Source organism: Diceros bicornis, chromosome 1 (genome assembly GCF_020826845.1).
Source record: "Diceros bicornis minor isolate mBicDic1 chromosome 1, mDicBic1.mat.cur, whole genome shotgun sequence".
Taxonomy (NCBI): domain Eukaryota; kingdom Metazoa; phylum Chordata; class Mammalia; order Perissodactyla; family Rhinocerotidae; genus Diceros; species Diceros bicornis.
In genome coordinates, this window is record NC_080740.1 from 3,468,452 (window position 1) to 3,495,831 (window position 27,380).

A 27,380-nucleotide genomic window follows, 5' to 3' on the forward strand; every position below is an offset into this window, starting at 1 on the left:
GATAACATGTTTTCAATCAGAGGATATTAAAAATACTACAGCTGTCATGCAAAGATTCTTCATCCACAGGTTGAGACTAGTGAGTGTAAATCATTCATTCATTCAGCACATACCTGCAGTGTCTCTGGCACTGTTCTAAGCCCTAAAACTGAGAATGAATGGAAACACCCATCCACAAAATTTTATCTATTTTCTTATTAAAGATCCTTAAGGACTAAAACTCTCTTAGCTGATGTAAGGGTTGAGAATAATTTATCCTTACACTTGCACCCAGCTGATTAAGAAAAATATGTAATTATTTTTCAAATAAGACTACCAAATAGAAAATGTATTAATGTTTATTTTCACTTTGTTGTAATGCCTGCAACTCTCTTCTAGTTGTGTTTCGTTTTAGTTGTATGTTATATGTATGTAGCAAACCATATAAAAACATGGTAGTGATTGTGTCATTCTGATGTTGATTTGAATTTGAAATTAAGTGGTTTCTCTCCTTTTGCCACTTCTATCTGTGCCCCTTGCCCCACCCCTACCCAATCAGATAGGATTAGCTGTCACGGGACAGGATGTGCTTCTGTTTTCTTACGCAGCGTGGCACGATAGGGCCAAGAATTTGGGGAATAATTGAAGTAAAGAGATGAGTGTTAATTAAGACACATATTGTCATGTTCCAGATCTGCATAGTTGAACAGATATTCCACTCTCCTTTAGTTTATTTGGGCATCAGACGACCTCACAAAACAACAATACCTCTTGCTATCGCTGCTGCTAAAAGAAATGCTTAGAAGAGACTCTCCTCTGGTACTGGGGATATACTTTTTTCTGCCGCAGATCTTGGCTGCTGTGCTGTTGCACTTATTTGGGGCACATGTATCTGTGTGCCTGGAGGGAGGAGGGAAGTGAGTGTGAGCAATGTCACGATTTATGGGGAGGTGGTAATGGGCTTCTAGTGAATGCTAATTCTTGGAGAGCTGTTCAGGGAGACTGCGCAAGAACTGTTGGTTTGTGGTAAATTAGTCACTAGCTCCACTAAGGTGGACTGCAAGTTTAGATCAGAGCTCTGAAGGCACCCAAATCCTTATGATTGATGCCCAAACTTGGTGACAATTGAAGAAAAACGCCCCAGTTATGCTAAGCAGTAGTAGATGACTTTGCTTGCATGAATTTAATGAGATGAGTTCAATTCTGTATGAAAGTTAAAGCGTCCAACCACTTTAGGATTAAAAGAATGGGGAGACTGGATTTTTAAATGAATTATCAGTGCTATTTTGGCCCTAGAATCTGAAAAGCTGCCAGAGCTGCCAATGGGATGAAAGAATAGATTGCTCTGGAAAGATCCCTGCCCTGAGTCTGATGGCCTTTGTTTGCTGTGCATCGAGCTTTCTGGCTGTCCACACAAGTAAACCTCAACCTTTATCTCACACTGCGCTGGGAGGCTTTTCTGAGAAATGGTACTCGAGCGCCAGAACAGAACAGGTGCCTGCATTTGGAGCTTGTCTGGAATCACAGCAGCGCCCTCTCAGTCCTGCTTACCTTTCTTCTTCATTTCCATTTCCAGTGACGAGAAGAGGAGCGTTAATGATTCATTTGCTCCCAGTGACCTTTTGAATAACTGGACTGTGGTGTACCAGTGCGACTCTCTCCTCTTACTTCCCTAGCTTGGCTTTAGCATTTACAGCCGCCTCCTTGTCTACATGCCTGAACGCCCGAAGGAAGAAAAACACTGATTGCCTCTCCCTCCTGGTGTTGGCGGCTCTTCACCAGCCCCGTTCCTTCCCTTTACATCACACAGGAGGCTCGCCTCCCGGCTGGGACTCTACCCTTGAATCTGTTGATTTCACCAAAACGAAAAGATGGATTCTGACTCGGACCCACCTTTTAACTACTCGTGGCCTTCCTTTCCCAAAATGAGGATTCGACGGAGGGCGTCCAAGCAAGGTAGATTCTGGGATCTTTTGTTTGCCCCAGAGCCACGCCAGCATCTTTATCCTCTTACCTTTCCTTTCCTCATTTCTTTGCCAGACTGTTTTCTGATGAAGTACGTGTTTATACATGTCTTCATAAAGCTCTCACCATGTGAATACTTTACTGATAGACTCTGGGGCAAACCTACTCTTTCTTCTTAGGTTCCTTTCACTTTGAGTCTGCCTTTGTGCTACATTGTGCGTGTGCAATTCTCTTAAAAAAAAAAAAAAGTTTAGTACCAGATAAATGTTTTGGATTCACTTAATCTGAGTTACCTTGGAGTTACCTTGGCAATGAAGCGTGCTGTTGAGTTCAATGATTACAGTCTTTGTGGGATATGCGGAGAACTACACGTGCGTTCCATACCCAGTTTGTGCTTCTTTTCTGTTTTAATTTGTGTGTGTGTTAATTTTTTCAAAATATTTTGGAGCTAAGAAAATTGTTCTTTCTATTTTATTGATTTTATAGATGCTGTAAGGAAGGGCTTCTAAGAAAGTAATTTCAACAAGAAAGCCTATTTATCTCTAGGGGATATAGTCATGTATTAAAAAGTTTGTTAACAATAATTACCAAGTATGCAAAATCCTTTGCTGCCAAAGGAAGAAGAGCCCTTTATCTGTAGTGTGATTGATAATGGAGTGTGTTTACATCACTTACTCCCCCTCACCTGCACTGCGCTCTCGCTCTCGTAGTGCGGGCCTTGGAAAGCAAGGGCACGTCGGCGTTAGGGAACAGTGGAGGTGCCCTGGCTGCCTGCTGCACCGGCCTCGGCTGGGCTCCACAGGTGGTGATCTGCTGCCCTCTGAGGATTACAGAAACAAGGAAGGTGGCGGGCAACCCTTTCCACCTCTTGTCTTGTGCAGCGACTTAAGTGGCTGTATTTTTAATTCAGGGAGAAAGGAACAAGCGGAAGAGGTGTTTCTGAAAGCGGGCTGTCTTTGTCACATTGTCCTTGTGGAGCGAGATTCTCTGTTCTCTGGAGCAAAATAAGCTACCGCATCACCCTGTGCTCTTCCCAAAGCAAAACGGAGGCTGCCAGTCGTCAACATTCCTCATTAGCGTCAAGGGTCTCTTCCTCCTAGAATAAAATAGAGGGGGGTGTGTGTGTTTGCTTTTTGGCTGGGATCAAGGCCAACCTCAGGAGTACGGTGGGCTGGCCATCTGGGAGTGGTAGGAAGCCTCAGCCTGAACAGATCTCCCGTGCTGTTCAGCTGCCATCCTGGGAAGTCTGTCGTGGGCGACTTTAAAACTTGGTAAACGTTCTGTTTTCCTGTTATTCTGTTGTAAAATTTCATTTCTTTGTATTTGGGGTAAAGGGCCATGATATATGCAACTCACGATTGAGTGGTTCCGGGGGAGATATACCTATGGGAGAGTGCAAGCATGGGCATATGAAAGCAGGCTTGGGTACAAATGGAAAATGGAGTGACATGTTAGCAATAGGTAAATCTGGGTAAAGGGTCTACATTGGTGTTCACTGTGCTACTCTTATTCCTTCAGCTTTTCTGTAACTTTGAGATTATTTCCAAATAATACATGTTTTAAAACCTGTAAATTACTTCTGCGAGGGTAGCTACACTAAGTCACTAATACTTTAGAGTGAATATTGCTAGTTCTGGTGCAGTGAGGAGTTCTTGAGAGCAGGTACCGGTTCTGTTAGACTACCAAATCTTTGTGCTAATTCTAACCCAATTAAATTTGAGGAATAATCTGCTTTGTATGGTTTTGTATTTGTGTTGTCTGGCTGGCTGACTGGATGCCTATGTTGTTGGGGCCTGGGTAGCCTAACAACCTGGAGGACGTGGGATTAATGATTAGGCCAGTGGAGTTGTAGGGAACGCATTAATCACGCTCCCCTTTGAAATCCAAAGTTGGAGCACAGCCAGTTTGAGCTACAGCAGAAAGTCATAACATAGCTATGTATAAATTAAACTCGATTCAAGTGAAAGCAGGTACCTGGGATGTGAAAACGATTAACTATTTGCTGCTAATAAACAAGACAAGTGGAAATACGGTTGGTATTGTCAGACAGCGTCCCCTGCTTCCTCTCTTCATTAAATGATGATGGCCTAGTTGTGGAGAGGGGGTTTGGTCACAGTGCACTGTTAGCTGGAGAGAGTCTCAGAACCGTAGGCCTTAGAGATGCCTGGTCCAACCACCTCATTTTACAGATGAGGACTATGGGGCAAAGTGATGGGGAATTATTCATGTGTTCAACAAGCATTTCCAGAGTGCCGGGCACTGTTCCAGGGGGCGGGGTGAAGTGGTGAACCAGACAGACACTGTCTCTGCCTACAGGGATCTTAGCATTGGGAATGGATCCCACAACTCCCAAGACCCAGACGTGGCACCTCTATACAGTGGAAGAAATACCAAGAAACCTGATTTTTTCAGCCCAGTGATCTGTTTGTGAAGAACTATGATCTCCTGTCTGTTAGAGGATGATTTAAGTATGACTGTGGGTTCTGGTCACCCGGGAAATCGTGAAGGACATTTCAAGGGCTTGGAATTTCTGGCTTATTAGCAAACCTTTCTCATATTTGGCCGGAAATATTCTCTTTGTTCTCTGTTGTTCTTTCTCTCTTTGTTAGTATTCTCTTTCTTTTAATGCCCCCTCCTGCCCTTATTATCACTGTTCTTTGATAGGTACACAGACACATAAATATTACTGGCTTGTTTAGAAATTGATATGAAAATTTAGAGGGTTTGGTAATAAGAGGAAAACTAGGTTGGCAGAAGCCGACAAATACTAGATATCAACTAAGAAGTGCATCTAGTACTTTCTTATCGTCAAGCCCTCAGAACGGAAGAGAAAAGGTTGTAACTTAGAAGCAGTGCCTTTGGAAATGACCAGTGTCTAGAGGGAATGGGATGTAAGCAGAGGGTGAAAGTTATTAAAACCAAGCTGCCCCAAATGTATTCCTGGGGGTCTCAAAGTTGCCCTTTGTCATTTCATGGGCAGCCTCAGGACAGGCTGTACTGGGAACCTAGTGGTTAATGATTGGAGTGGGTCAGAATCCACCACTATTCTGCTTCAAGGACTCCAGGGATGCCTGGAGTTTTGTTTTGTTGGTTTCAGTAGGAGATTCAATCAAGAAATTTAATGTTTATTATCAAAGATTAAAAAATATGGGGATTGGACCTTGCCTAAGTTTCCCATAATTGTCATTCAATCTTTAAAATGCATTCTTAAGTATAAAGCATCAGGACCTGGGAGATATTGAACTGTTCTTTGTGCCTTTCATCCATTGATGCAACTTCTCTCCTTCTCTCCTCCAGCTCGTGTCATACACCTCTTGAATGACACTCTCGAATGAAGTGTGAAAGAGGGCTTTTTATTTTCTTTTTGCTGGTGCAAAAACAGTCTATAGTTGCCAAAGAAGGCAATGCCTATCAGAAAGCTTAACAACCTTGGAGAGCTTATTAGATAACTAATATTTACGTGGTACTTTGTTAACCATAATAACCAAGGTTTACTAAGCTGTGGTAGGTAATTAACATATATATATCTGATTCTCAAAATAACTCTATAAGATAGATGATATCTCTGTGTTACAGATGAGGAAACTGAGGCTTGGAGAGTTTTAAAGTTATTCCCAGGGCCGTGCCAGGAAATGCAGGAAACATTAACCACGATAGAATAGGGAAGGAGAATGGATGAATGAGTGGCATATGTGTAAGTTGTTTCTCACATATGTTATCTTGTCAAAGACCCATGTGTTAGATGTGGTTGTCGTCTTCATTTATTAGTTGGAGGCTCTGTGGCTGAGAGAGGAGAAACGAGTTGCTCAAGATGAGAGCCAGTAAATGGGAGCCAGACCTCCAACCAGGACGTCAACTTCAGAGGTTTTGTTCTTCCCAGTATGTTTCACCGTGTCTTAGTGGAGGTGGGGATGGTGAACTTCCATGGGTAGCTGCCTTATGTTCAACAGGTGCTGTTGTGTCTCACCATCTTAGCTTCTCCCTCTCTCGTGAATCTTTGACTGGGAACGGAGGTGGCAGGGGAAACGCTGGAGGAGCAAAATGGTAGCACTGTTTCTGTGTCCTCATACACCCGTACGCGTGCATACAGTACTGATACACATCGTCGGTTTGGGTGGGAAGGTGGACAGATGACTGGAGCACTGGACAGTTGGCTGAGGAGAGGCAGGACAAATTAAGAAAAGGATGGGGTGGGAGTACTTCCAGCATGTCCTGGAAGGTTCACAGGTTTGTCCCAGACAGAGAAAGATGAAGTTAGAGGGAGTGAGCGTGTTGGGAATAGAGACGAAAATCATGAGACCACTGTTTTGGCCTTTTTCATGAGGTCATTTAGTGTTTGGGGGGCAGGTACCTAGTCTGAAAGATAATCCCTGGCATAGTAAGTGTTAAAGGTATGATGACATTTCAGAAGGTTTAAAGATAATTTTTAAAGCTGAGTTACTTTTATCTCATAGGTTTGTTCTCTTCTTTCTTGCCCTCCCTTCCTTCCTTCCATGAAGTTTCCTTGAATACACACATGTGCTTCCATGTGCTTGTGTGTATTCAGTCCAGAAATTCCCCCAAAGGGTGACTGAATACCATATACCATAGGAGGAATAAGTCACTGCAGAAATCCTTATTAAGGAAGAGAAACATTTTCCTAAAGGTGACATAACCTGCTGAGGTTTCGTTGGCTCACGATGGAGACACTGTTTAACCTCATGCAGAGCAGTTTCAATTTCACACTCTGCCTGGAGGCCTACCTTTGTCAGCAGAGGAAAGGAGGCTCGTTACAAGCCTGTTGCCAAACAACATAGCTACATACCCCTCATGGCTTAAACAAATTCTTTGCCAAATATTTGAAATTGATTTTTTTCTTTATTTCAGGCTCGTTCAAATGCTTAGGTAAGATATATTTTTGCATTAATCCCTGAAAGTGGAAGAGAGGCACTATTACAATTTATTACTCCATGTCCCGGAGACTCCTCCCTACCACTCCAGTTCTGGGGAAGGACCAGTGGTTGTTTATTCAGATAACGTTAATTAAGCCAGAAAGTGGTAAGTCCCATAGGAGAGGTCAGGACAAATTACTCTCAAAGTTCAGGATGCAGAGACCAGTTCAGGCTGAGGGCATCATGAAAGAGATGTCATTTCAATAGCTTGTGGGCTTTTAACAGACAGGTGGTCCCTCCAAGCAAATGGGCCAAGTCACATAGAGTGTATCAAAGTGGTGGGAAATAGCCCAGGCTTGTGCAGTATTGATTCATGGGAGTACAGAAACGTTGAGTGGTACCGAATGTCACATTAGTCTGGTCGGTTAGTTTTGTCTGCCTAGCTTCCTCCTTCTCTTTGCTGAACAGCACTCACATTCTTTAGACGGTAGCCCCTCCACTGCTCTGGCCACGGGTACAAATGATGCTACCATCTTCTCCTGCCACCTTGCCTTCCTGGGTGCAGTGGGCTGGGCATCCCACCCGGGTGGACCAATCACAGTACCCCCCTTGCCCGGCCACAGCTATTGGCCCAGGGTGGGCAAATGACCCAAACTTGGCCAATCTGTCTTTCTGTGGGCCTCTTCAAACTGGAGTTTGGAGGGAGAGGTCTTCCTTGGGTGGCAGTGCTGGAAAGATCGGTGTGGAAGCCATTAGCTGGGAGAACCAGTCTGTAGTTGGAGGAAATACTGCAAACGTGGAAAGAGGAGCAGTTGCGAGGTAGGATCCCGCTGGATTCCAGGCCCTCATTCTCGTCTCGGGGGCCTGTGGCTGCCCAGGCGCCTCGCTCCCAAGACTTGGGTGTTGAATTCCTTTGGTTCTGTGAGCTGCCCTCACATGCCTTCAGTAAATCTTTTCTCTCCCCCTTTTATTTTGTTTTGGCAAATTCAGGTTATATTTCTCCCACTTCCAACTAGAAATCTCCAACTGGTTCTTTCAGATGTGGCTTCAGGGTCCTGTTCTGAAGCCTCTCCTGAATTCATTCCAAGTCCATCATTCTGTCCTTTGAGCCGCGCCGGCTCGTGTCTGATTTTGTAATGGCCTCTCGCGCCTGCAGCACCTGGGTCACAGGGAGCAGGCGGGACACAGGAAGTGCGTTGTGGCCGGGCGCACTCACACTGCACTCATATCCTTTCTATCTTGTCTTTAATGATTTTGGCTGTAATGGATCTGATCTTCCTTGTGAAGTCCTACCCTCTAGGCAGTGGGAGGGGAAAGGGTATATTGTAGTCTAATACGGAAAACTTGGTCTGATGCAATAGTGAAAATAGTCATTTTCGGCAGCTGCTCAGTGTCTTTAAGTAAAATATCCAGTCTCTCAGATTTCTCCCTCCTCCTCCTCTTCCTTGCCCACGTGGTATGGAATGTGATTTCCTCGTGAGGGTAGGGGGGCACTGGTGGTGTGGAGGAGGAGGCCGTCTTTGGGTCCTCCTGGCGTCTGCTGCCGATCTGCTGGCCTGCACTCTTCCCTGAGGTATGACTGTTTTATCACTGGGTGTTTTGGCATCTGTGACCAAGGCCTGCAGCTGAATCCTCTCCCTGGCATTAGTCAGACCTGGCGATTCTCTTTCACTGCCGTGGGCTCACCCTGGCCCTCACACTGCAGAAACCTTGGAATCTCTGCTCCTGGTTGCTGGCTCAGGCGCGTCCCTGAAAACGTCTGCTACAGGGTCCTTTCCTTCTCACCATGGTGGGCCCATGGCAGGCCACAAGTTCTCCACTCAGCCACTTCCTACTCCTCTCAGAGGCCCGTGGGAACTTAGGGATCCATTCTTACCACTTAAGTAACTGGGGGCAGCCCAGGGAAGCTGGCCCTGGCCCTGCTGCCTGGCCGTGCTCTCCCACTGAGGGCACTTGGTGGTGTCCCCATGATGGTATGAGGCCACCAGCAAGATGATCTCCTTTAGAGCCACAAGTGGAAGTGGGAAAAGGCCACCTACCCTCAGAGTAGCCCCCAGCCTGTCTCACACTGTTCCCCACAGACAGGGAAAGCACTTGTCTCGTCCCTTTGATCTCCATCGTCCCTGCCACTGGGAAGCCCCGGTTATGAATGTGACGCATCTCATGTCCAGCTCTCATTCATGCCAAGCCACCCAGAGGTGCCCCGAGTTGCTCAGGGTTGCTCAGGATAATGGGACAGGATTCAAGAATCAAGTAGAGTTTCCCAACCAGCAGAAACCTAGAATAATTTGGAGAAATGCCAGGCAATGCTTGGCTTTCGTTATTTATTGATTTATTCATTTGAAATGTTCTTGTTAGGACACAAAAGAGAAGTGAAAGAATTTACATTTCAGTAGAGAATTCTCTATTTCGCTAGCATGGTTCTTGTCTACAGTAGAATTCAACTGCTTTTTGGGATATTTAAGGGGCAAGAACACGTAGCTCTAGATATAGGCATGGGAGGCTTGGGGCCCCTCGTGACTTTTGAAGTGGACAAAATCACCTTTGGTTGCCACTGTCTTTCCATAAGATTGTGCAGGATCTGAAGTATTCATAGGGTTTCTTGTGATGATGCCATGGGAGCACCTTCCTCACCAGTTTGTTTTTTGTCTGTAGTCACCTGAAGTGGCCTCGTCAAAGTCCCGTCACTTTATCTGAGGTCCTTCTTTTCTATTTTGGTGTTTGTATAATGTGTAGCTTTTTCCCCCTCAGTCTGCCCATTTTTCCTTTCTGTAGACTCATTTGCTTCGGGCCTTGGAGAACTGCATCGAGAAGGAAGGGAATTGCTGATTAAATCTGGTCTCCCCGAGGTCTACACAGCACACCTGACTGAGCCTCTCCCTGAGAGCTTGGGGGAAGCAAGGGCAGAAAAGTTATCTACATACTTAGGAGTCCTTCTTTTCAAACATAAATGTATGTCCTCTCGAAGCCTACTTTGAGCTACGATAATTAGGAATGAGAACTTGGAAAGATGTGGGAGAGAATGGTGGTTGTTCTCCGAGGACCGTATTTTTCTCTCCCTCTCCTCCTTTCTCCCTCCTCCCTGCTTCCCTTGGTGCCTCAATGTATTACCAGGGAAAAAGCTTGTTTTCTTCTTCAATAATTTTGATAATTAGGTCTTTCAAAACAGCAGAATAGGACTTCTTTTAGGATCTGATTTTAGAGTACCGAGCTGTAACTTGTTATTTAGAAGAGGTTTTAAACTGCTGTTCCGGGGGAGAGGGCTGGAGAGACAGCTCTCACCCCAGCACCTCTGGAATCTGTTCACTTCCATCCTTGGCTGTCACTGTTGTTAACAGGGCTGGTTGAGAGGCCTGATCGCATCCCAGGGCTCGTTTTTCTCTTTACAGGAGCCCAGGAGGGGGAGGTGAGTTCTGAGGGTGTATTGGACGTTTGGATCAAAGTTAGAGACTCTCTAGTTTGGTGGACAAAGGCTCCCTGGGTTCTCCCAGACCCATCTTGGTGGGGACTAAAATCCTCAGAGTCGCTTTAGCTCACATACAACCCACAGGAAACTCCTGGGCTGAGGATAATTCTGGAAGTTGGATCCTCTTGGGAATCTCAAGTCCAATTCAGAAGAGTGAGGCCAAGCGATTTTAAGGCCAAGACTAATATCAGGAAAATCCTGCGAGAACCTCAGAGGAAGACTAGGCAAGGAGATAAATGACAGTTTACCCTGAAAATGGTCACTTTCCCTTGTGAGGATGGGTTTTTTCTTTCTTCTGGAGCACCCTCAGACCAGTGGTGGAAAGGATTATCTGTGCATTTCAGAACTTGGCAAAGTTCCCTTTGAATTTGGGGTAGTGTGCTGTGGGGAGAGAGGATGTCGCTGTCAGTGCTGTGTGTGCGTTCTGCTCCTGTCACTTAATAATGTTGGCTGGTGAATCACTCTCCTGGGACCTCAGCTTCCTCGTCTACAAAGCGAACATGGTAATAGCTCCTGCGGTCACCACGAGTGGGGTTGGCAGATGGGTAAAAACAGTACTGTGTGCTCCTGAGTGAAACATTTCCACCAGTGCACTTACACATACGCTGTCTGATATGGTGGATTTACTGATAACCTACTATTTTGCATGAGATTCCACAGCTGTTCTTTTACATAGGAGACAAATTAAAAAAAAAAAAGACTTGTTTTTTCTCTTATTTTAGATGTAAAAATGGTTATTGTTGGAAATCTAGAAATTACAGATAGTAAAGAGAATAAAAACCATGTGTACTTGATCACCTAGTGATAGCAGTTAACAGCTTACCTTTCTAGTCTTTCCTTCTGATTATCTTGCGTGTTGTTGTGTGGTTAAACAAAATAAAATCATACATTTACTGTTCTACGACTGTTTTTCTCAGGAGACTCGCACCGTCATATTCCAGCAGCAAATCTCCGGGGCGGATGACAAGGCCCGGGAAGCGAACAAAGGCACTTGGGCACAAGTCACCCTGTAACACATTAATGAAACTCTTAATGGCAACATACCAGACATTGCTCAAATACCGTTTTCTCATTTTCTTTGGTTCAAGATAGGATCCTCAGTAACCCCAGTTATTAAATGGAGTGCTTTGAACTACCTGGCCGACTGCCTACCTAGAGCTGCTGTTTACTAGTTGTGTGACCTTTGGAGGTTCCTTAAACAGCACCACAGTTTCTTTAAAAGGGAAATAATAAATAGTACAGCTTCAAAGGGTTGTTTTGGGGGTCAGATGAGTTCATATGCATAAATCATAGTGCCCAGTTCCTGGGAAGTGCCGTCTTCACGTTGGCTGTGCTGGTGGTATTACCCGTGTAAGCACCCACAGGGGAGCAGGCCGATGTCCAATAGATGCGGGCCCTTGGAGGACCTGATACTTTGCTTCTACTCTCTGACTTTTAATGCTTTTTTTTTTCCTAGTCATTTTCTTTCAGTACCTTTACTTTGCAAATCTGCTTGATTTGCATTTTTCCTTAGGAATAGAGTACCATACCTGATATTTTAAGTAAAAAGATTAAAGAGTAATATTCCTGGGCTGCTGCTACCAGAGAGCATGTCGGGGGTGTTGCACAGGAAGTGCCTGGCATCTGTGGTGTTCACACAATGGGAGAATCTGTTCTTATCTCAGACCCCAACCAAGAAGTTACTTGTGCTACCAGGAGGGGCAAAATACAATTCTCTTATCACCAGAGTGTGGCAGACCACAGGACAGAACACACAGATAACAGGCGGGAAGGACAAGGGGGAGGAGAGCTGTGTAGAGACATCAGGGGACTTTGTGGGGAACAGTCCCTAATGACTGTGCTTTGAGGATGTTTGTAGGAGTCACAGCTGGAGGCTGAGGGCCCAGCAGGTAGCGTAGTGCCTGGCAGACAGTGGACACTCAGTAAATGTTGACAAGAGAATGAACGAATGAACAGGCGAGTGAATGAATGAATGAGAGAAATAAGAAAGTGACACTCCTATCTCTACCTGGAGTAGAGCGAGAACAGCTGGGAAACGCACAGAAAGCCTCTAGAATCTGAGAAAACTTTGCTAGATCAGAAGAGAATAGTCTCTCAATTGTACCTGGTATAAGATTTCTGTCATTTTCTTAATGAGAAGTTTTCTCCTTCAGAGAATATGTATTGAGTTTCTACAACATACCTGACATGGTTCTAGGCACTGGGGATTCAGAGTCACTGTTCTCCTGGAGGTTACATTCTTGTAGAAGGAAGCAGACAATATGCAATAAGTTTGTATATGCTAGGGGCTGATGTGTGTATAAGGGAGTATAAAGCAGGGCCTGAGGGGCCGGCCCCGTGGCTTAGCAGTTAAGTGCGCATGATCCACTGCTGGAGGCCCGGGTTCAGATCCCGGGCACGCACTGACGCACTGCTTCTCCAGCCATGCTGAGGCCGCGTCCCACATACAGCAACTAGAAGGATGTGCAACTATGACATACAACTATCTACTGGGGCTTTGGGGGAAAAATAAATAAATAAAATTAAAAAAAAAAAAAAGGGCCTGAGGGTCGCTATTTTCCATATATAGTGGTCAGGAAGAGCCTCTCTGATAGGATTACCTTTGAGTAGAGACCTGAGGAAAGTGCGAGAGTGAGGCATGTGGGTATCCAGGGGAAGAGCAATCCTGGTAAGAGAACAGCAAGTGCAAATGGCCTGAGGCATAGACCAGCAAGGCCACTGTGGGCTAGAGTAGGGTAGTTGGCAGGCTTGGAGAGGTTGGGTGAGGGTGTAGGAGGGGCAGGTTATGTAAGTGTGATGCTGTGATTTATGATAGGAAATATGTATTTGGTCTTCATCCCCATTTCAGACACAGAACTCCTAAAACCCGTGAAATTTCCTAAGTGAGGAGTGTGATAAAGATGTTTTGCGATGTGAATGAGGGGACTTTTGGACCTAAGGATGGGGGCTGGTTGCTAGGAGAACCAACCGTGTGATTAGACAGTTGCCCTGTGCATCTCTTCCACCTGGCTGTTCCTGAGTTATATCCTGTTCGAATAAACTGGTAATCTAGTGAGTAAAATGTTTCTCTGAGTTCTGTGCACTGCTCTAGCGAATAACTGAACCCAAGGAGAGGGGGTCGTGGGAACCTCTGATTTATAGCCAATCGGTCAGAAGCACAGATGACAACCTGGACTTGCGACTGGCGCCTGAAGTTGGGTGGGGAGTAGTCTTGTGGGACTGAGCCCCTGAGCTGAGGAATCTGATGCTATCTCCGGGTAGACAGTGTCAGAATTGAGTTGGATTGTAGGCCATTCAGTTGATGTCCAAGAATTGCTTGGATGTGTGGGAACCTCACCCCCCAACCCCATATACACACGTGTTGGAATTGGGTCTCAGCACCGTTTACTAAGGCGCTGTAGGTTGTGGTAAAGTTTGGCTTTTACTCAGGATGAGATGGGCAGGCACTGGAGAGTTTTGCAGAGGCATGACATGACATGATTCGATTTTCTTTGTAAAAGGATTGCTTTGTCTCCGTAGTGGAGAGTAGGCTATGGAGGGCAGAAGACTGGACGCTGGGACACCAGTCAGGAGGCAGTAGTCTTGCAATGGTCATGGCAGGAGATGGTGGTGGCTTGCCCCGGGGTGGCGGTGGAGGTGATGAGAAAAGGTCAGGTTCTGGATCTATTTGGTTGTGAAAGAACAGTCAAGGCAACTCCCAGGACAGACGGAGGGAAAATCAAGAGTTCTGTTTTGCACCTGTCGTGCGCGACACGGCTGCCGCACAGCTCAGTGAGAGACTGAGGAGGTGGCTGTGATCCGGGGAGAGGGCTGGGTCGGAGATGCAAATTTGGGAGCCATCATCATATAATGGCATGTGGTGCCGTGTAGTTAGATGACCCAGGGAATGAGTGAAAAGAGACACAGGGAGAGAGGGAAGAAGTTTGAGGATGGACCTTGGAGCCCTGCAGTCTACCGAAATCCAGAAGATGAGGAAGGCTGAGAAGGAAAGGCCAGGAAGAGAAAGAGGCAAAGGGAAGAAGGGAGTGATTAGCTGTCACATGCTACTGTAGGCCACATCAGGTGAGACCTGAGAACTGAGCACCTAATTCTGTGAGAGGAGGGTCGTCGGTGACCGTCATGGGCACTGTTTTAGTGGAGTGCTGGGAACTGAACTCTAAAATAAGTCATATCCGTTTTGTAGTGGTCATTCTCTGTAAATCTACTGTGTTCATAAACTTTAGCATTGAGACAAACCAGAATGAGTGAATGAAGGAAAGAAAGAAAGGAACAAACCAAGCAAGCAAGCTGCGCAGCCGTCGTTGAGAGAGATCTGGACGGAGAGGCCTCTGTTGCCTGTTGAGGCGAGAGCTCGGCCTCCAGTGGGGGCCGAACCAGCTCGGCAGCAGGTTTGCAGAGGCGGCCCTGGCCGGGTTTGTTTCTGTCTGGGTGTGGATCTCTTACATAACCAGCCAAGGAGGCCACATTCTCCTTTAGCTCCAAGGCCCTGAGCTTCTTGAGGGAGACTTGGATTTCCTTAGAAATCAGGTTGCAGAGGCCCTGGGCTGGTCTGTGCTAATAACTGTTTGCTGCCTGATGTGGGGCAGTTGCAAGTGTCAGGGAAAAGGGAAGCATCACAGCTGCCGTTCCCTCTCGCTCCCCAGTACCACTCCCCCTTCTTTCCGTGGGTGCAATCCGTTGACTTTCAGTGTCTCTCCTGTGTCACCTAACCAGAGCCCCTGGAACAGCAAGGAGGTGCTGAGGAACATTCCTGCCTCAGGGAGTTCTCGGAGAGTCCACAGATCACATTACAGAGCGATGAGAACAGCGGAGAGGGGAGGGCTGGGCATCCCCTTCGAGTGACTGTTTATCCTCCAGGCACTTGCAGGGAGAACCTGGCCCCGGTCCATGGCATCATGTTAGAACATCGCAGTTTCTGAAACTGTTGGATTCCCAAGGGGAAGGGGAGGGAAATCCCAACTCACCAGGTCTCGGGATGACGCGGGCCCACAGACACAGAAGACCGAACTTGATGCAAACGCAAGAGGTTTATTGAGCGGAGCTCCGGGTCGACTCGTGTCTCTCGCAGGAGACAGAGGGGTCGACCCCGAGCCTTAGGGGGCAAGTTCTTTTATAGGATTTGGGAGCATAAAGCGGGAAAAGGTTGGCGCGGTTTTACATGATTGGTTAATTCAAAACATTCAGACAGTTACATTTTATGGCGCGAATTGCTACGGCGCGAAACAGCTATCAAGGTGCACACACATGTCCCCATCTGGCCCCCCTCCACCCCGACCCTCCCAAACTTATCCCTCTGTAGCACTCCCTTGTTCTCAATTTTCTCTGAACAGTTTAGGGTGAGTCTTCCGCGAACAGAGTCAGTTGGGATCGATAGACTCTATTCATAGAAGACTCGCCCCAACTGCCCCTTAAGGTGTTAACATATTAAATTTTTAACATAATTTACATCCTTCATTCCCCACTTCTTCTTTTGTCCCTAGTTCTAATCTTAGAACTTAGTTTTCGGTGTCTACTATTAGTGGCTCATTGCGTGGGAGAGCTTGGTAATGGCGTTGGAGCATCATAGCATGCACTGTATTGACTCTTTTTCTTATGAAAGCAGTAATTCTATTGAAAACACACGGTCCAAAAACCAAAAGTAGAAAAAGAATTAACAAAGGCCCTGCTAGGGAGGATAGTAAGGACGTCACCCAGGGGGACTTAGTGAACCAGGATTCAAACCAGCTTTGTTGGGCCTCCCTGCTTCGCTGCCTCATGTCCAATCTCTTCTTTAATTTTTGCATTGAATCTCGGACTACTCCTGTGTGATCTGCATAGAAACAGCAGTCTTCTTTAAGAGCTGCACAGAGCCCTCCCTCCCTTAAAAACAACAGATCTAATCCCCTTCTATTCTGGAGCACTACTTCAGACAGGGAGGTGAGGGACTCTTCTAGCTTAGAGATAGACTGCTCTAAAGTCCTGAGGTCTTCATCTATAGCATTGCTCAGGGCAGTTAATCCTCTCTCCCCTGCAACTAAGGCTGCAGTGCCGGTTCCTACGCCCGCGGCAACTCCCAGTCCCAGGAGCACAGCTAGGGTGAGGGATACTGGTTCTCTTTTCCTTAGTATAGATATCTGATCAAACTCATCTTCGAAACTATTGGCAGTATGATAGTAAATTCTAGGCACCAACTGCACAAGCACGCAAAAATCTTGTGACGAATTGAATATGCTAGTGGAGATGCAGGGGGTTAGGCCCGTGGAGCAGGCCCACCATCTATTGGGTCCTGGTACCAAAAAATGACCAGGAGTAGTCGGAAGGCTGACTTCAATCTTATTACATAGAGCCTGGTAGCCTGGGGGAATTTTTCCTAAGCATAGTCCTGAACCGGTCCCCGACACATCCGTTAGGGTTAGCCGCCCTTCTTTGCCCCAAAGACAAGTCGTGTGGTCTGGGGTGTTATTATAGACCCCCATGGTGGCAATTCCTTCATAATAAGGGGGGCTGACCGCTAGGCATAGCCAGCATGATTCAGTCATTTCAGGGTTGGAATCATTCAAGGCGTAGTAAGCTCCCCATACTAAGTTAAACAGTCTGTGCCATCTTTGCTCAGTAGGTACTGCGGGAGGTGGCGTAGATGGTGGTCGCAGAGCAGACCTGGTGACCATATCTACGGCCCCATTTAGGGTTATGGATTTTACCTGGGGGGGTTTGGGGCTATTTAACCCTATCGGTCTGCTGGCGGGGGATTTTTGGGGCAGAGGGGACCTCTGATCGGCTAGGATCCCGTTTGGCCCTAGTGGTCTGCTGGCGGGGGGTTCTATTTTTAATCTAATAGAGAAGGTCAGGCCACCATCGTACCGTTCTTTGTACAATCTTATTCCCCATGAATGACCATTCCCGATCCAGGTTTTAATTGTTTTTCCCTTCCCTGTGAACTGAATGGTTAAGGGGTGGCACCAGGTATTGCATTCTGAGCCCCGACTCGTCTGGTGGCTATAATTTGCTCTAACCCTGATTAAATCCCAAGAAGAGGAGGGTTCCCAATAAGTAGTCCCACTGGTTTCACATCCCCAGTTTTTACAGTAGAAGTCTTCTTTGCCCCCGCACCAGGAGTCAATTGAACGAGGTCTGTGGTGACCGGGGCACACGTAAAAGGGGTATGCCTTTAGTTTACCCTTGCGAAGGGGGGAGTGGCATCCTCCGGCTTGTTTTGCCCCCCTTCGTCGACCCATGAAATCCCAGTCGGGGGTTCCTATAGCCAGTTTACAAAGGTCAGGGTGTAAGTCTGGCCACCATGTCCAAGGGGAAGCAGTTTTTTGGATTGACCAGGTTATATCTCCTACCTGGGAGACGACTTGCCACGTGAGCAGTTGAGGAGCGTGGGGATTAGGATTGGACGGTCTGTCTGCCGTCCCCACGACGCAAACGCAGCTTAAGAGGGTTATCAGTCTTTTCCACCTTCCAAAGATCTGCTGCATTCTGCGGTGCCTTCTTCACGTGTGTGGCGTGAACCCAAGAAGTTATACCGTCCACTTTAACTGCTGTGGGCGTAGTGAGGAGCACCACGTAGGGCCCCTTCCAACGTGGCTCTAATGACCCCGTCCGATGTCGTCTCACAAGGACAGAGTCCCCAACCTGGAATTGGTGCGGGATGAGCAGATCACCAGGCTGGTAGGCCTCTTTTAGCTGGTTCCAGATGTCGCGCCTGACGGCCTCGAGTGCTTTCAAGCGGGCTGACAAAGGTATAGAAGGTATAATGTCAGGGTCATGTATCCCTATTTGTGCCAAAGGGGGAGGGGTTCCATAGAGGATTTCAAAGGGTGTAAGTTTTAAGGGTCCCTGTGGGGTGTTCCGGACGCGGAACAGGGCAAAGGGCAGGAGGGCTGTCCAGTCACTATCGCCGGTCTCTATGGACAATTTAGTTAGGGTCTCTTTAATTGTTCTATTCATCCTTTCTACCTGGCCTGAGCTCTGGGGTCTATAAGCACAATGTAATTTCCAATTGATCCCCAGTTGACTGGCCAGTCCCTGACTTACCTGGGCAACGAATGCAGGACCGTTGTCAGATCCAATTACCTTTGGGATCCCGAATCTCGGGAGGATTTCTTCCAATATCTTCTTGGCTACTACAGAGGCAGTCTCTTTTCGGGTGGGGAAAGCCTCTACCCATCCCGAGAAGGTATCTACAAATACTAGAAGATATTTATTTCCATACCGGGCCGGTCTGATTTCAGTAAAGTCTATCTCCCAAAAGGCTCCTGGCCTATTTCCCCGGAGTCTGTGTCCCGTGCTGCATTTGGAAACTGCAGCGTTTGTGAGAGCGCAGGCTCTACAATTTTTATAAACTTCTTCAGCCGTTTTCTTCAAATCTGGTACCTGGTACGGGGAGGCCTGGATAATTTCAATTAGTTTCTGAGGGCTCAAGTGGGTTAGCCGATGTAAATGTGATAGGTATTCTCGCCCTTCTACAACAGAAAGGACCTTTTCTTCTTTAGTCAATTCCTCCCTAGAGGCGGTTTTGTTGGTTTTAGTTCCCTGGAGGGTCAGAACCATGGGTCCTAGTGCCGCCCGCTTGGCTTCTAGATCCGCCAAGCGGTTCCCTCGAGCTATGGGGTCGGTGCCTTTCTGATGTCCCGGGCAATGGATGATTGCCACCTTTTTGGGCAAGTGTATAGCCTCTAGGAGGCCCAAAATCTCCTCTTTATTTTTGATATCTTTTCCAGCTGAAGTAAGCAGCCCTCTTTGTTTATAAATAGCCCCATGAACATGGGCAGTAGCAAAGGCATACCTGCTGTCCGTGTATATATTCACAGTCTTATTTTCAGCTAACCTTAACGCCTGTGTCAGGGCGATAAGCTCAGCCTTTTGTGCAGAAGTTCCTTCCGGCAAGCGGCTTGCCCACAGAGTCTTTTTCCCGTCTACCACAGCCGCCCCAGCCATCCTCTTACCTTCTGCCATGAAGCTGCTGCCGTCGGTGTACCAATTAGGGGCTCCAGCCCATGGCTCATCTGGCAGATCGGGTCGGGTCCCCGTTTCTGATGCTAAGATGTCGCCGCATTGGTGAATCGGCACTCTGTCGTCGGCTTCGGGCAGCAGCGTGGCTGGGTTTAGGATAGCCGGTGGGGCGAAGGTAATTCTTTCAGTTAGGAGCAGGCTTTGGTAGTGAGTCATCCGGGCGTTAGTCATCCATCGGTCTGGCGGTTGTCTGATAATGCTCGCTAAAGCATGGGGGGCTACTATGGTTATCTGTTGGCCCAGGGTCAACTTGTCTGCATCCTTTACCAGCTGGGCAGTGGCGGCAATTGCCCTCAAGCAGGAGGGCCACCCTCTGGCTACCGGATCCAATTTCTTTGATAGGTATGCGACTGGGCGCTTCCAGGGCCCAAGGGCTTGAGTCAGGACTCCCCTGGCTATTCCCTTTCTTTCATCTACATACAAGGTGAAGGGTTTAGTCAAATCAGGTAGGGCTAACGCGGGTGCCTCTAATAGTGCCCGCTTTAGAGTCTCGAAAGCCCTCTGGTGCTCTAGAGTCCAGACAAAGTTCCCATTCTCCTTAGTTAACGGGTACAGCGGGGCAGCCAGGGTAGCAAACCCAGGGATCCATAATCGGCAGAAGCCTGCTGTCCCCAGGAACTCCCTTACCTGGCGAGCGGAGGTTGGGGCCGGAATCTGAGTCACAGTCTTTTTCCGTGCGTCAGTTAGCCACCTTTGGCCGCCCTTTAATGTGTAGCCTAAGTAGACTACTTTTTTCTGACACAACTGTGCCTTCCTTTTTGACGCCCGGTACCCCAACTCACCCAGCTCAGCCAGGAGGCGCTTGGTCCCTTCTTCACAATCTTCCGGAGTTTCTGCTGCTAATAGAAGGTCATCCACGTACTGTAAAAGAGTCACTTGAGGGTTTTTAATCCTAAAATCAGCCAAGTCCCTGTGGAGGGCTTCATCAAACAGGGTAGGGGAGTTCTTAAACCCCTGGGGCAGTCTTGTCCAAGTCAATTGCCCAACAATTCCCACCTCAGGGTCGCGCCACTCGAAAGCAAAAAGCAATTGGCTTTTCGGGTGAAGCCGCAGGCAGAAGAATGCATCTTTCAGGTCCAAGACAGTGTACCATTTTCGTGATGGTGGGAGGGAGCTGAGCAAATTGTATGGGTTTGGCACGGTAGGGTGTAAATCCTGCACTCTCTTATTTATCTCTCTCAAATCCTGGACCGGCCTATAATCATTAGTCCCAGGCTTCTTTACAGGCAAGAGGGGGGTGTTCCAAGGGGATTGGCAAGGAACTAGGATCCCTTGTTGGAGTAGCCTCTGGATATGGGGGCGGATTCCTTCTCTGGCCTCTTTGCTTACTGGGTATTGACGCACCCTTATCGGGAGGGCTCCGGCCTTAAGATCTATCACGACTGGGGGAATTCTCGTAGCCGTCCCTAGTCCCCCGGTTTCAGCCCATGCCGTTGGAAATTCGATCAGCCACTTATCGGTATTGAGCCGAGCTCTAGGCTTAGGCTGCTGATGGAGCCGATATTCTTCCTCTAGCTCCAGGGCCAATATCATGGTGGTAGGTGCGGGCCAGGATACTGTAGGCCGAGGTTGAGCAAAATCTATTTGGGCTTTTAGTTTGGTTAAAAGGTCTCGACCTAGCAACGGGGTTGGGCATTCAGGAATTACTAGGAAGGAATGGGACACCCTTCCTTTCCCCAAGTCCACTGTCCGGGAAGTGGTCCATGAGTATTGTTTCTGCCCAGTGGCTCCGACAACCAAGGACTTCTTTGTTTTTAATTTCCCCAAAGGCTGCTTCAGTACTGAGTATTCAGCTCCAGTGTCAATCAGAAAATTCATAGGGGTCCCCTCGACGGTTAGGGTTACCCTAGGCTCGGGGAGGGGGCCCGAGCCCCGTCCCCGCTATTCTTCGTCCTCTCCTAAAGACAACACCTTGGGTGTGGCCCTTTTCTTGGGGCATTCCCTTGCCCAGTGTCCTCTCTCCTTACAATAGGCACATTGGTCCTTGTCCAAGGGTTGCCGTCTGCGTGAGCCTGGTCGTGGGGCGTTGCCCAGGTTCCCTGACTGTCTGTGATCTGGCCCTGTCGCTTTTATTACTGCGGCCAGTATTTTAGTTAGTTTTTTCTCTTGTCTCTTATCTCTCTTATCTTCCCTCTCTTCAGCCTCCCTTCTCTCTCTCTCTCGCTTTTCCTCCTCACTCTCTCTTTTATGATACACCTTTTCAGCCTCCTTTATTACGTCCCGCAGGTCGTAGTCTTGCAGCCCCTCTAGCCTTTGTAATCTCCTCTTTATATCTGGGGCTGACTGTCCAATAAAGGCCATAATGACAGAGGCCTTCTGCCCTTCCGAGGACGGATCAAAGGGCGTGTACCTGCGGTAAGCCTCCATCAATCGTTCTAGAAAAACGGAGGGGGGTTCGGTGGGTCCTTGCTGAATCTCTCTTACCTTAGCCAAATTGGTGGGCCGCCTTGCGGCTCCCCGGAGACCCGCCACTAGAGCCCGGCGATAAACGGACAGCGCCTCCCTACCTTCAGCCGTGTTATAGTCCCAGTTGGGTCGGTTGTGCGGAAACCCTTCTTCCGCCTCAGCTATCGTTGCCGGCTGCCCGTTGGTGCCTCGGATATTCTTTCTTGCTTCCTGTGTGATTCTTTCTCTCTCCTCCGTGGTGAAGAGTGCCTGTAAGAGCTGTTGACAGTCATCCCAAGTGGGCTGATGGGAAAACATTAGGGACTCTATCAGGGCGGTTAATCCGGCGGGGTTTTCTGAAAAGGGGGAATGGTTATTTTTCCAGTTATACAGGTCTGAGGAAGAGAAAGGCCAGTACTGGAGGGGTGACAGCTGGTTGGGCCCCGCAGGAGCTCCATACTCTCTTAGCGGGAGCGCCACCGTGGTATCAGGCCCGTCCGGAGTGGCTCCGCGGCGGCTTCGGGTTCCAGCGGAGGGACCCGAGCCAGTCGCCCTCCGTCCTGATTGCGATCCTGGAGCGGGGGAGGGGTAAGGGGGAGGCGAGAAAGGGGGCCATTCGGGAGGAGGGTCAATCTCAGGGTAGACCCCGGGGGGGGCCGAAGGGGTCTCCGACTCCGCTGTTCGAGTTGATTTCGATTTTTGCCGTGTCTCCGCATCCTGCAGCGCCAGGACTCGGGGGCTTAGTTTTTCTGCTTTTACCCATGGCTTAACCCACGGGAGTGGGTTCTGCACCAGATCCTGCCACACTGTAATATATGGTCGTTGGTCAGGATGGGACCCCGGTCTCTCCTGGAAAACAATAGCCCTCACCGCGAGGATAACAGTTAGATTAAACGTCCCCTCAGGGGGCCAACCCACATTGAGGGAGGGCCACTCAGAGGTGCAAAAAGTCTGCCAACGCCCTTTTTTTATTTCTACCGCCAATTCGTGCGCTCTCGCTCTCACTTCAGTCCAGTGGTCTAAGGTCAAAGAGAGGGGGGTCGTCATAGTCTGTCCCATCCCGTCAAATGAGGTCCACGTAACGAACAAAAACAGAACAATGAACATCAAAAACACAGCAAGACAAAAACAACTTTGCCCGGTTGGTGTCTGTACAAGCCAACCGAAGGCAGTTTCAGACGGGAGGGGTTTTCGTGTCCTCCCTGGGAAAAAGAGTGCCGTTTCTTTTTCTACCTGAAAGGGGGTAGTCAGGCTTTCCTGACTCCCCTTGTCCCTTGGGGCGTCCCCCAGGGTTGCAGCCTGCAGTTCCCAGCACGTCTGCCACTGCAGCCGCTCGGTCCTCACGGGTCGAAGCGGCGGCTGCCCGATACTGAAACCAAAACAATAAAACAATACTTTGCGGCGCCGCACACACTCACACACTCAGTCACTCAGGCCTACCTCCAAGGGGTCTTCGGAGTCTGGGGTTACCGCGTGGATCCCGGACGAGCCCCCAAATGTTGGATTCCCAAGGGGAAGGGGAGGGAAATCCCAACTCACCAGGTCTCGGGATGACGCGGGCCCACAGACACAGAAGACCGAACTTGATGCAAACGCAAGAGGTTTATTGAGCGGAGCTCCGGGTCGACTCGTGTCTCTCGCAGGAGACAGAGGGGTCGACCCCGAGCCTTAGGGGGCAAGTTCTTTTATAGGATTTGGGAGCATAAAGCGGGAAAAGGTTGGCGCGGTTTTACATGATTGGTTAATTCAAAACATTCAGACAGTTACATTTTATGGCGCGAATTGCTACGGCGCGAAACAGCTATCAAGGTGCACACACATGTCCCCATCTGGCCCCCCTCCACCCCGACCCTCCCAAACTTATCCCTCTGTAGCACTCCCTTGTTCTCAATTTTCTCTGAACAGTTTAGGGTGAGTCTTCCGCGAACAGAGTCAGTTGGGATCGATAGACTCTATTCATAGAAGACTCGCCCCAACTGCCCCTTAAGGTGTTAACATATTAAATTTTTAACATAATTTACATCCTTCAAAACCCTCCCTTTGTTCCTGAGAAACGCTGTCTCTGATTGTCTGACTTTCTTCTTTGTTCGTCCTGCACTTATCATCTCCCCCATTTCGTGAGTTCCCATCCTTGAGTCATTGGAGGTAAATCTCACGGGCAGTTTAACTTTGTTTCTCAGTTACCACGTTCAGGATGGACTTTTCAAAATTTCTTAATATGAGCGAAGACTGAAATAGAAGAGTTACAACAATTTAAAAGCTCTTTGTGTAGCAAATGGAATGTTTTGTGCATTCCAGTTGCCTTGGGTTGTTTTTAAACATGTAAAGCTATAACCAAGGTTGAAATCATTTTTTTAGAGAAGCAAAACTACATGAAAGTATCAAAATTATATAACCTCATTGCCTTGTACAATAATAGCAAGTATTTATATAACGCTCACTTTGTCAGATTATGTTCTAATCACTTAAAATATGAAATCGTTTAATCCTTACAACAATCTTCTACCTAGATATATTATCATCCCTATTTTCCAGATCAGGAAATGGAGGTACAGAGAGGTTGAGTAACTTGCCCAAAGTCACACAGCTAATAGGTGGTCGAGGAGGGTTCTTGAATTGGTCTTAACTACTGCAGTGCATTGCTCTTCGCTAATTTCAGGTTTGCAGCCATTTGGATGGGAGTTGAGTTTTGATTACTCTTATACTGTCTCTGAAATATGAATTTACCAAATATTAAAAATTAGTGGTAGCTACAAACTGTAAGATTAACTTTTTGCTAAGAAAAACTGTTTATAAAACAGCATCGATTTAAGACAAAGAGCTGGTTTTCTTATTGCAAATTGTTTCTGTATGCTCACTGAAAAAGGGGCCGAAGGACATTATTTTTGGTAATAATTTTTCACTTAATTTGCTACTAAAGTGGTTACATATGGAAGTAATGAAATCACATATCTTGAAAATCTTGAAAAGATCATTTTTTTTAAATGTAACCGTTGTAGCTTTTTCTTTGCATGGGTTGAAACACTGTAGCACAATTAGCCACTTTAACATCTGTAGCTGATGTTTGAAAGTACTTTTAAAGACTTATTTTCTTTCCACAATAAATCTTATTCTGCTGGTTTGAAGCCCATTATTTGCAGTGACTAGTGTTGAAATTAATAAAGGAGGAGAGGCCTTGTAAGTCTGTGTCATCTTTGGTTTGTCAGTCTGTGTTCACTTCTAGATCCTATTATCGTTGTGTCCTTTGGCAGGTGGAGGCTGCGGATGCTCCAGAGAGTTATACTAAAAAGGACTTTTGGGCCAATTTTATAAATAGTTTTAATGAGTGACCCAGAAAATCTATATGGCAGATTATGGATGACAGATCTAGAGAGAAGGCAGAGATTTTCCCTTCTCACTACTGTCTTATGATTTCATGCAGTCATGTTCCCTCCAACAAGACTTACTGTCTCAGTGGAGTCATTACCTAAGTGACAGGGTGATGACACCGTCTAGGCAAGTTTTCCAAAGTGCAGAGTAAATTCCTCTGGGGACCATCGCTCTTGGAGGTGGTGTCCCAACTTCACACTAGATGACAGTGAATCACAGGGTAAGGCAGGTATTTCCTTCTCAGTTTTCTTTTAATCTTTCTGCTGATTCAAGGAGAAAGTCAGTTTGGCCCCTCTGCGTCTTGCCCATCTTTCAAATCCTTCAGATCTCCCTTTATGGCAGAGACCAGGCCTGGTAGACTCTCGGCTTTGATAGGCAACTGTATTTAGTCAGAATATAGTTTCATCGTTTTGTTTTCATTGTTTTAGTGTGAATAATTCCCTTCTACTTTTGACGGGGAATAATGACTTTCCATTTATAGTAAGGACAAGGTATTTCTTTGAAAATTAGTTTTCTTTAAAGAGAAAAAGGTGAGGCAATCTAAAAACAAATACTAGAGAATATAATAATGCAGGTGATATGTGGCTATGGCATATTGCAAATTTGGTAGAGGAATGATGAAATCGTGGGAAATGTTGGTCTAAGATCTGCTCTGGTTAATTTGGAGAGATCCATGGTCTCTTCTTTGAAACTCTTGGGACCAGATTTGTTTTGAAATTCAGAATTGTCAGGTCTTTTTGGCATAGTACTTATACTAGATGTGATATGACTCCCATAGGAGACAGCGGGGCAGTGCTGTCATCAAGTGTGATATTATTTCTGCAGCAAAATGTATGGATGTTCACACCAAGGAGGGTAAACAGACATTATACATGGCTCCATGTGGGTTTAGGTTAGATTTTGTCACCAAATATGTTTTTGAACCAAACTTATGAAAAAAAGTTTTGATTCTCAGAGCTTTCTAGATTTCGGAATTGCAGATAAGAGATTATGGACCTGTCTTTGTAAATAAATTACATCATTTTCTAAAACACTGATCAAATTAATCATGCAGACAACAAATTAGACCCCAACTTGGTCAAAGTAACTCACCATCTTTTAGTTTATTTTACTGCTTGCGTATGATCTTCTTATAGGTTCTGACCTGCCCCATACATAGGGCCAGGTAGATTTGTTTGTGGAAGAAAGTTGAATCCAAGTGGTTTACCTGTGTGTGTGCATACAGAAGTAGTTCCTGGTCCTGCTCATCCTTGAAGTGGGAAGGTCAGCATTCTGAACACAGAGCTCGCTCTCTTGGTAGTTCAGAATGTGGCTGTGGGGTGAGTGGCCAGTGCACTCATGGACGCCAGACGATTTGGGATAATATTTCATTTGGTTCTGTTTTTAAAATGAAAGCCATCTGTTGTTTTGTTAAATATCTTGTTAGTTCTTAAGTCAGTCTAGTTAGCAATGAAGTCTTAATTTGGCGGGATGGCAGTGGTTAACAGGGCTATGAACAGCCTCCCAAGTGTGATGGCAGGAATGCCAGGCGTTTTAGTCTGTGAACTTATGACACCGCAGAGTGGTTAAGCTGGATTAATTACACTTCAGAGGGCCGTGTTGAGTTATTTGATTGTTTTTTAAATATTCCCTACAATGACAAATGAGCAAGTATTTTCTTACTTCGGAACACATTGAAAGTGTTTTGTCAGGTTCTTGATTTATAACCTTTGGAAGATGCTTCTGTTTTGTATAATTAGAATTTGGTCATGAAGGTTACACTTGTGAAGTATTTGTGGGCTTTATATGTTCTCTTGCTAGCTATTTAAATACATTGATAAAAGAAGACATTATGGATATGAGAAGATAATGTGTTCCATTTACATTGTTTATTTCCTCGAGAAGCTTAATCAAATCTCCATTGGGTGTTCTGTGGGGAAGAGGCAGATCTAGATGCAGAATCTGAGGCTGGGGCCATATGGCTCATCCAGTTCATCTATCTTTGTAACTATTGTAATGTCATCCAGGACTTTCTATGAAAGAGTAGAGTTTTTCACTCCTTGCACATCAGCCCAACAGCTATAATCTTTTTCATTTCCTGATTCACTCTGTGGGCTTCCCTGGGTTTTATGCTATGACATAAGTAAGACAGGTGGTGGGTTAAGTGCCATTTCTGGTGGAATAGAGACAACATTGTCCTTTTGTACCCACTCAAGAAAACTTGAATGTAAGTGAGGATGACTTGTGCTGTGGATATAACTTTGAATCCACTCTATTAAAGTCATTTACAGATACTGATAATCTATTATTAGTATAACACACTATGATTAGTATTAATAACCTTGTACCTGCCATTGCACGTGGTTAAA

General features: G+C 46.7%; 1 protein-coding gene across 2 annotated transcripts in view; it reads left to right on the forward strand.

Moving 5' to 3' along the window:
- Nucleotides 1-27,380, forward strand: part of ARHGEF28 (Rho guanine nucleotide exchange factor 28) — a 298,793-nt gene that overhangs the window by 158,990 nt on the left and 112,423 nt on the right. Inside the window, exon 1 of one of the 2 annotated variants that reach the window (XM_058560747.1) lies at nt 1,706-1,935. The exons of the other annotated variant lie outside the window; for it this stretch is intronic. Coding sequence (XP_058416730.1) covers nt 1,851-1,935 — 85 coding nt within the window. The 5' untranslated portion in view covers nt 1,706-1,850. Of the gene's footprint in view, nt 1-1,705; nt 1,936-27,380 lie in introns of those variants that run through there. 2 annotated transcript variants of the gene reach the window in all.